The sequence below is a fragment of the Colossoma macropomum genome, unplaced genomic scaffold (genome assembly GCF_904425465.1).
Source record: "Colossoma macropomum unplaced genomic scaffold, Colossoma_macropomum, whole genome shotgun sequence".
Lineage (NCBI taxonomy): Eukaryota > Metazoa > Chordata > Actinopteri > Characiformes > Serrasalmidae > Colossoma > Colossoma macropomum.
This window is the reverse complement of record NW_023494793.1, coordinates 44619098-44629233: the sequence shown is the minus strand read 5'-3', so window position 1 is coordinate 44629233 and position 10136 is coordinate 44619098. Positions and strand designations below refer to the sequence as shown.

Genomic DNA, 10136 nt, shown 5'->3' with positions numbered 1-10136 from the left:
ACTCACAAACGCCGCTCAGCATTCACAAACACCGCTCGACACTCACAAACGCCGCTCAGCATTCACAAACGCCGCTCGACACTCACAAACGCCGCTCAGCATTCACAAACGCCGCTCGACACTCACAAACGCCGCTCAGCATTCACAAACGCCGCTCGACACTCACAAACGCCGCTCAGCATTCACAAACGCCGCTCAGCATTCACAAACGCCGCTCAGCACTCACAAACACCAATCAGCACTCACAAACATCAATCAGCACTCACAAACGCCGCTGAGCACTCACAAACGCCACTCGGCACTCACAAACGCCGCTCAACACTCACAAACACCACTCACAAACACCACTCGACACTCACAAACACCACTCGGCACTCACAAACACCGTTCAGCATTCAGAAACACCGCTCGACACTCACGAATGCCGCTCGACACTCACGAATGCCGCTCGGCACTCACAAACACCAATCAGCACTCAAACACCGCTCAGCACTCACAAACACCGCTCAGCACTCACAAACACCGCTCAGCACTCACAAACACCGCTCAGCATTCACAAACACCGCTCAGCACTCACAAACACCAATCAGCATTCACAAACGCCGCTCAGCACTCACAAACACCAATCAGCACTCACAAATGCCGCTCAGCACTCACAAACACCAATCAGCACTCACAAACACCAATCAGCACTCACAAACGCCGCTCGACAATCACAAACGCTGCTGAGCACTCACAAACGCCGCTCAGCACTCACAAACACCAATCAGCACTCACAAACGCCGCTCAGCACTCAGAAACACCAATCAGCACTCACAAACACCAATCAGCACTCACAAACACCAATCAGCACTCACAAACGCCGCTCGACAATCACAAACGCCGCTCGGCACTCACAAACGCCGCTCGACAATCACAAACGCTGCTGAGCACTCACAAACGCCGCTCAGCACTCACAAACACCAATCAGCACTCACAAACGCCGCTCAGCACTCAGAAACACCAATCAGCACTCACAAACACCAATCAGCACTCACAAACACCAATCAGCACTCACAAACGCTGCTCGACAATCACAAACGCTGCTCGACAATCACAAACGCCGCTCGACAATCACAAACACCAATCAGCACTCAGAAACGCCGCTCAGCATTCACAAACACCAATCAGCACTCACAAACGCCACTCAGCATTCACAAACGCCGCTCGACACTCACAAACGCCACTCAGCATTCACAAACGCCGCTCAGCATTCACAAACACCAATCAGCACTCACAAACGCCACTCAGCATTCACAAACACCGCTCGACACTCACAAACACCATTCAGCATCCACAAACACCGCTCGACACTCACAAACACCACTCGACACTCACAAACACCACTCGACACTCACAAACACCGTTCAGCATCCACAAACACCGCTCGACACTCACAAACACCACTCGACACTCACAAACACGACTCGGCACTCACAAACACCGTTCAGCATTCAGAAACACCGCTCAACACTCACAAACACCGCTCGGCACTCACGAACGCCGCTCGACACTCACGAACGCCGCTCAGCACTCACGAACACCAATCAGCACTCACAAACACCAATCAGCACTCAAACACCGCTCAGCATTCACAAACACCGCTCAGCACTTACAAACACCAATCAGCACTCACAAACACCAATCAGCACTCACAAACACCGTTCAGCACTCAAACACCGCTCAGCATTCACAAACATCAGTCAGCACTCACAAACGCCGCTCAGCACTCACAAACACCGCTCAGCACTCACAAACACCAATCAGCACTCACAAACACCAATCAGCACTCACAAACGCCGCTCAGCACTCACAAACACCACTCAGCACTCACAAACACCAATCAGCACTCACAAACATCAATCAGCACTCACAAACATCAATCAGCACTCACAAACGCCGCTCGACAATCACAAACGCCGCTCAGCACTCACAAACACCACTCAGCACTCACAAACACCAATCAGCACTCACAAACATCAATCAGCACTCACAAACATCAATCAGCACTCACAAACATCAATCAGCACTCACAAACACCGCTGAGCACTCACAAACGCCACTCGGCACTCACAAACGCCGCTCGACACTCACAAACGCCGCTCGACACTCACAAACACCACTCACAAACACCACTCGACACTCACAAACACCACTGGGCACTCACAAACACCGTTCAGCATTCAGAAACACCGCTCGACACTCACGAATGCCGCTCGACACTCACGAACGCCGCTCGGCACTCACGAATGCCGCTCGGCACTCACAAACACCAATCAGCACTCAAACACCGCTCAGCACTCACAAACACCGCTCAGCACTCACAAACACCGCTCAGCACTCACAAACACCAATCAGCACTCACAAACACCGCTCAGCACTCACAATCAGCACTCACAAACGCCGCTCGACAATCACAAACGCCGCTGAGCACTCACAAACACCAATCAGCACTCACAAACACCGCTCAGCATTCACAAACGCCGCTCAGCACTCACAAACACCAATCAGCACTCACAAACACCGCTCAGCACTCACAAACACCGCTCAGCATTCACAAACACCGCTCAGCACTCACAAACGCCAATCAGCATTCACAAACGCCGCTCAGCACTCACAAACACCAATCAGCACTCACAAACGCCGCTCAGCACTCACAAACACCAATCAGCACTCACAAACACCAATCAGCACTCACAAACACCCATCAGCACTCACAAACGCCGCTCGACAATCACAAACGCCGCTCGGCACTCACAAACGCCGCTCGACAATCTCAAACACCAATGAGCACTCACAAACACCAATCAGCACTCACAAACACCAATCAGCACTCACAAACACCCATCAGCACTCACAAACGCCGCTCGACAATCACAAACGCCGCTCGGCACTCACAAACGCCGCTCGACAATCACAAACGCCGCTCGGCACTCACAAACGCTGCTCGGCACTCACAAACACCAATCAGCACTCACAAACGCCTCTTGACACTCACAAACGCCGCTCGACACTCACAAACGCCGCTCAGCATTCACAAGCGCCGCTCGACACTCACAAACACCGCTCAGCATTCACAAACACCGCTCAGCACTCACAAACACCGCTCAGCACTCACAAACGCCACTCGACACTCACAAACGCCACTCAGCATTCACAAACGCCGCTCAGCATTCACAAACGCCGCTCGACACTCACAAACGCCACTCAGCATTCACAAACGCCGCTCAGCATTCACAAACGCCGCTCAGCACTCACAAACACCAATCAGCACTCACAAACGCCGCTCAGCATTCCCAAACACCGCTCGACACTCACAAACACCATTCAGCATCCACAAACACCGCTCAGCACTCACAAACACCACTCGACACTCACAAACACCACTCGACACTCACAAACACCACTTGACACTCACAAACACCACTCGACACTCACAAACACCGTTCAGCATCCACAAACACCGCTCGACACTCACAAACACCGCTCGACACTCACAAACACCGTTCAGCATTCAGAAACACCGCTCGACACTCACAAACACCGCTCGGCACTCACGAACGCCGCTCGACACTCACGAACGCCTCTCGGCACTCACGAACGCCGCTCGGCACTCACGAACACCAATCAGCACTCAAACACCGCTCAGCATTCACAAACACCGCTCAGCACTCACAAACACCGCTCAGCACTCACAAACACCGCTCAGCACTCACAAACACCGCTCAGCACTCACAAACACCAATCAGCACTCACAAACACCAATCAGCACTCACAAACACCGCTCAGCATTCACAAACACCGCTCAGCATTCACAAACACCGCTCAGCACTCAAACACCGCTCAGCATTCACAAACGATGCTGAGCACTCAAAACGCCGCTCGACAATCACAAACGCCGCTCGACACTCACAAACACCAATCAGCACTCAAAAACGCCGCTGAGCACTCACAAACACCGCTCAGCACTCACAAACACCAATCAGCACTCACAAACACCGCTCAGCACTCACAAACACCAATCAGCACTCACAAACATCAATCAGCACTCACAAACGCCGCTGAGCACTCACAAACGCCGCTCGACACTCACAAACACCACTCACAAACACCACTCGACACTCACAAACACCACTCGGCACTCACAAACACCGTTCAGCATTCAGAAACACCGCTCGACACTCACGAACGCCGCTCGGCACTCACGAATGCCGCTCGGCACTCACAAACACCAATCAGCACTCAAACACCGCTCAGCATTCACAAACACCAATCAGCACTCACAAACACCGCTCAGCACTCAAACACCGCTCAGCATTCACAAACACCGCTCAGCATTCACAAACACCGCTCAGCATTCACAAACACCGCTCAGCACTCACAAACACCGCTCAGCACTCACAAACACCAATCAGCACTCACAAACACCAATCAGCACTCACAAACACCAATCAGCACTCACAAACACCGCTCAGCACTCACAAACACCAATCAGCACTCACAAACACCGCTCAGCACTCACAAACACCGCTCAGCACTCAAACACCGCTCAGCATTCACAAACACCAATCAGCACTCACAAACACCGCTCAGCACTCACAAACACCAATCAGCACTCACAAACACCGCTCAGCACTCACAAACACCGCTCAGCATTCACAAACGACGCTCGACACTCACAAACACCAATCAGCACTCAAACACCGACAACAATGAAGGCGGAACACTCACATCATAATCAACACAGTGATCTAAACCAGCAGCCGAACCTAAACAAAACAAATCGCCTATGTTACCATTGTGCTTGGTTAGCAGTTAGCATTAGCATCACTCACTGAAGGAAGCAGCTTCACTGACGCAGCTTTGGTAGGTAAGGTAAAATATCGTAATGGATAAACGGATTAATACTGGAGTCTGGAGCCGCCAGCTGATCGGCCTGTAGTTCGTTTACGTTTTCTTCTTCATGTGCAGTAAAAGTGTCATTTACATTCATCTTCAGTGTTTACTGGTGATAAAGATCAAAACAAAAACAAAACTTGGTGCAACTCTTTAAGTGCCAGTGCACATCTGCCCGACTCCATCCTCCACATCTGCACCAGCATCACAGCTCAGAACTCTCACAACCCCAAACACTCAGAGGGAAACACTGAGATCAAACACTCCGGAGACGAAGGTCTCCTCTTTAAAGACTAACACAGTCAGGAGAGTCCAGAGACGCTTTCGTCTGACCGCAGCGTTTCTCTCCCAGCTCTCCACATCACAACTATCTACTAATCAGTTATTCTCTCTTTCATTCTCTCTCTCTCTCGCTCTCATATTCTCTCTCTCTCTCTCTCTCTCGCTCTCATATTCTCTCTCTCTCGCTCTCATATTCTCTCTCTCATATTCTCTCTCTCTCTCATTCTCTCATATTCTTTCTCTCATATTCTCTCTCTCTCTCTCATATTCTCTCTCTCTCTCTCTCTCTCTCTCTCATAGTCTCTCTCTCATATTCTCTCGTATTCTCTCTCTCTCTCATATTCTCTCTCTCATTTTCTCTCTCTCTCTCGACACACCAAAAAACATCCACCACCCTGTCCCCAACTTCAAAGCCTTTTCACACCCTTTACATCTTAAGTCATCACCACGGAGACGACCCTGACTTCAGGGCAGTGAAGGAGTTATGTAACTGAGAAGCTGAAGTGCGTTTGCTTTGGAACCATATTATACTGTATTACACTGCATTTTACTGTCTACTTCACCGTTTTACTGTATTTTACTGTCTATCTTACTGTCTGTTTACACTCTCTGGGGCTGTTTAGGTGATTATGGACTGGTGATGGTGGGACTGGTGATGGTGGGACTGGTGGTGTGTGACCAGGGTTTTTTTTTATTTTTTTGCAGGTTCAGGTGCAAAGTTAACCGTTCGAGCAGAGATCAGAATCTGATTCAGTAACTGTCCGTGCCGTTTCGGTACTGATTCAGTAACTGTCCGTGCCGTTTCGGTACTGATTCAGTAACTGTCCGTGCCATTTCGGTACTGATTCAGTAACTGTCCGTGCCGTTTCGGTACTGATTCAGTAACTGTCCGTGCCATTTCGGTACTGATTCAGTAACTGTCCATGCCGTTTCAGTACTGATTCAATATCTGAATGGTAACAGGGTTGAGTAGTGATGATCAGCAGCTGTGCGCAGGTCAGAAATAGTAGTGGCGCCGTTGCGGAGGGAGTGAGAACTTCTGACGTCTCTCTGAAACTTCAGCTTTACTTCATTTATATCAGCACCAAACAGACGAACATCAAAGACTCACAACTGCTTTGTGCTCAATTTAGACACAGATCAGAAAACACAAACAACCATCAGCGAATATAAACACTAAAAAATAACGATCAGCACTGTTGTGGAACCGTGGAACTGTGGACCTCCTAATACTCCGGTTCTCATCATTCAGAACTGCAGCAGATTTTTTCCGCATCAAAAAATCTTTATTCACATCGTAAATGTTCTTCAACAGAAGAACGCTGGTTAATTTACACTCAGCCCTGTTCAACAAATCACTCTGACTGAGGAGAACCGAGTCCCTGCGGACAGAGGATGTGTTCCACTGTGACAGCCAGCTAATTGAAGGTTCCCTCTGAAACCAGGACAGGAACAAAAAGAGAGAGAGAGAGAGAGAGAGAGAGAGAGAGAGAGAGAAAGAGAGACATACAGAGAGAGAGAGAGAGAGAGAGAGAGAGAGAGAAAGAGAGACATACAGAGAGAAAGAGAGAGAGAGATTGCTTTTTGTATATGTTGTACTTTGTTCTTAATCTCCCAACAAAAGCTTTGGCAATACAAGTGTTAATATTTGTCATGCCAATAAAGCAACACTGAATTGAAATTGAATTGAATTGAGAGAATGAGAGAGACACACATATATATATATATATAGAAAGAGAAGAGATAGAGAGAGAGAGAGCACGAGAGGGAGAGATAGAGAGATAGAGAGAGAGAGAGAGAGAGAGAGAGCGCGAGAGACAGAGAGAGAGACATACAGAGAGATCACTCACCAACTCACATGTTACAAAATGCTTGATCGAAAATACTCATTAGCCAATTATCTAATCAGGATCAAAGATAACAAACAAAGACAAACACTAATGAAATACAGACTGAGTGACCATAAACTGGCCATAGAAACAGGGAGGCACAGGAAAAGCAGGCTGGACAGAGAGGACAGGATCTGCACCCACTGCCCATCAGGAGAGACAGAAACTGAGAATCACTTCCTTCTTTCATGTTCAAAATATAAAACCATCAGAGACGCTTTTCTGCCCAAATTTACTAATAAAACCCCCTCCTTCCCCAAACTGACCGACTCCTTCCCCAAACTGACCGACTCAGAGAAAATGAAAATTTTACTGGGAGAAAATGTAGAAACAATAAGTTCAGCAGGACAGTTTATTCAGAACTGCCACAAGATCAGAGAAGAAAATGTAACATAGGACCTCAATTATAGAATTAATATTTCTAATTCCTTCATATGTACCTTGTTTGTTTTATTTATTTATTTATTTTTAATTATTATTATTATTATTTTATTGTATTTTATTTTATTACATTTGGCATGTCCATATTCATTCTATGCTTATATGTATTACCATATTTATTTATTTATTCATTTATTTATTTTCTTTCTTCCCTATTTATTTTCTATTCATTTTTTTTTTTCCTATTCATTTATATTTTAATAATAATTCAATTTAAGATGTATTTACAGCTTTGGCAACATAGGTCTTATATCCTGTCATGCCAATAAAGCATATTTGATTTGATTTGATTTGATTTGAGAGAGAGAGAGAGAGAGAGCGCGAGAGACAGAGAGAGAGACATACAGAGAGAGAGAGAGAGAGAGAGATACAGATGAGTAACACATCAGAAAACTAACAAATGGATCCTCCACCAGATCGAGTCTCACTGGAAGCCCAGAGAAAAACTGAAGCTCTAATTTGGGACACATTAAGAGGAGAACCGGTTCTGTAGAACAGACTGGTACACTTAGAACAGCTGAGGAAAAAGGAAGAAGTAACGCTGATGGAGAGGATCAGAGGAATCACGAACCAGCCATTCAGAACCCTAAAGACCCAAATAGAGAACCGGACATTCGGTTCATCTCAACCAGGAGTCAGAATCAATAATAACGATATTACTATTAATAATATTAAAGACAGTTTGGGTCTGAAATCAAAGACACATGAAACAGAGCAGCACCACAACACGACCCATCACTCTCTCTCTCTCTCTCTCTGTACCTTTCACTCTCAGGTAGAGCAGGAGTGTCAGCAGCATCCCTGAGTGGACCGGTCACTCCCGGATCTTCCTCACTGACCCGCTCACATAGTCCACCATTAAACACTAGCTCTCTCTCTCTCTCTCTCTCACCGCCTGCCTCGCTCGCTCACACTCTCTCACAGTCTCACTGCCTGCCTTGCTCGCTCACACTCTCTCAGTCTCTCTCCCTCACGTTGATTCTCCCACTCACACACACCCATCTCTGTACTGCCCCCCTCGCCCAACCCACCCCACCTCCTCTGAGCATGCTCAGATCACACTCCGGTTGTTAGGGGAGATTTTTTTCCTCCAGTTGCCGTGTACACGACTGCTCTCTCTCTCGCTCTGCCTTCACTATATATCTCTCTCTCTCCAGACACACACACACACACACACACACACCTCTCTCTCTCTCTGTATCTCTTTCTTTCTCTCTCTCGCCTCCTGCCGGTTGTTGCTGCTGCTGATCTGTGTTGCTGCAGTAACTCGGAGTGTCCAGTAGAGCGCAGCACTCCTCTTTACTGTGAGCTGCTGTGTCTGACCTCTTTCTGTTTCTGCTGCAGCTAAAATTAGAACCCTGCAGCTCGACTCCCTGCAGAGAGAACCCACTCTCTCTCTCTCTCTGTCTCTCTCTCTGTCTCTCTCTCTGTCTCTCTCCAACTTTATCTGTTCTTCAACAGTGACTCTGATTTACAGGTTACTCTGTTTATCTGTCTAGAACACTGAGGCGGTTCGTGATGATCCCACACTAAGAGAACCTGCAGCAAACCGAGACAAACACCTTTAATCCTCATCATTTACTCTGATAACAGCTCATAAAACTGATTCAGTAAAGTCTTCAGGAGGAACTGAGCAGGAGCGTAAAGACGGAAAAACCTGGATGTAAATTCCAGCGAAACTAAAGCTGGGATTAAGAGAGATTAAGCCGAGGATTACACGCACGCTTCTCCAGACTCTGACTGCGGCGACCTCAGGCTCATGTGCAGCTGCTCCAGACCGTCCACTTCTAACGGTCAGTGCCGTTCTAAGGAGATGATCTGAGAACACCTGTATCAGCAATGGGTGTCCGGAGCGTCCGGATACTTTTGGAAAGACCATTCTGGCTGTGTTGGAAATGTACTGACCGAGTCAGAGAGTCGTGGTATGCAGTGTGTGACCAACATGACTTTCTCCAGGACACCAAACGTACCAGGATGACGTTCTGCTCTGGCAGAACACTCCAGTACACAGTGATATACTGCATCCCATAATGCACCACGGCCATTCCAGAAGGACAGAACTGGCGTAACCAGCTGGATTATTTTCTGTAAATTTCTAAATGAAAGAAATTTGGCCAAATGCTGCTGCACTCAGTGCCACACTTGAGCCACACCAGCTCCCTCTGCTGGTGATTTACTTACGGTGTTTATTTAAAAGCTAACTTTAATGTGGCTAAAGCAGTAAATCAGCCGAATCCGGTCAGTATTGGCTGGTCAGCCTCGTGTGTGGAGTCACTGTGTATTATTCAGTCAGATCAGCTACGACTGTAATTAAAATGAAATGATTCACAAACGGAGAAAAACGGGCGTGTCTGGAAACCTTGCAGACGAACCAAACGCTGACACTACAGTTTATTTGTGTCTTTGAAGACGCAGAAATCACCGTCCACTCCTCGGTCACTGCAGGGGTGTGTTTTAAAACTCACACAGGTCCAAAATACAAACACACACGCTGAAAAGCAGGCCTGAGGAAAAAGGGGCGGGTCTTGAGCTGGTGTGATTGGCAGGCTAGTCGTGAGTCTGTCCTGCAGTTCAGCTCACAACCTGTGG

General features: G+C 47.7%; 1 protein-coding gene across 5 annotated transcripts in view; it reads right to left on the bottom strand.

The window, feature by feature from the left end:
- prkcz (protein kinase C, zeta) overlaps positions 1–10136 on the bottom strand; it is a 106269-nt gene that overhangs the window by 67132 nt on the left and 29001 nt on the right. The window contains exon 1 of one of the 5 annotated variants that reach the window (XM_036579657.1): positions 8310–8511. The exons of the other annotated variants lie outside the window; for them this stretch is intronic. Coding sequence (XP_036435550.1) covers positions 8310–8346 — 37 coding nt within the window. The 5' untranslated portion in view covers positions 8347–8511. Of the gene's footprint in view, positions 1–8309; positions 8512–10136 lie in introns of those variants that run through there. 5 annotated transcript variants of the gene reach the window in all.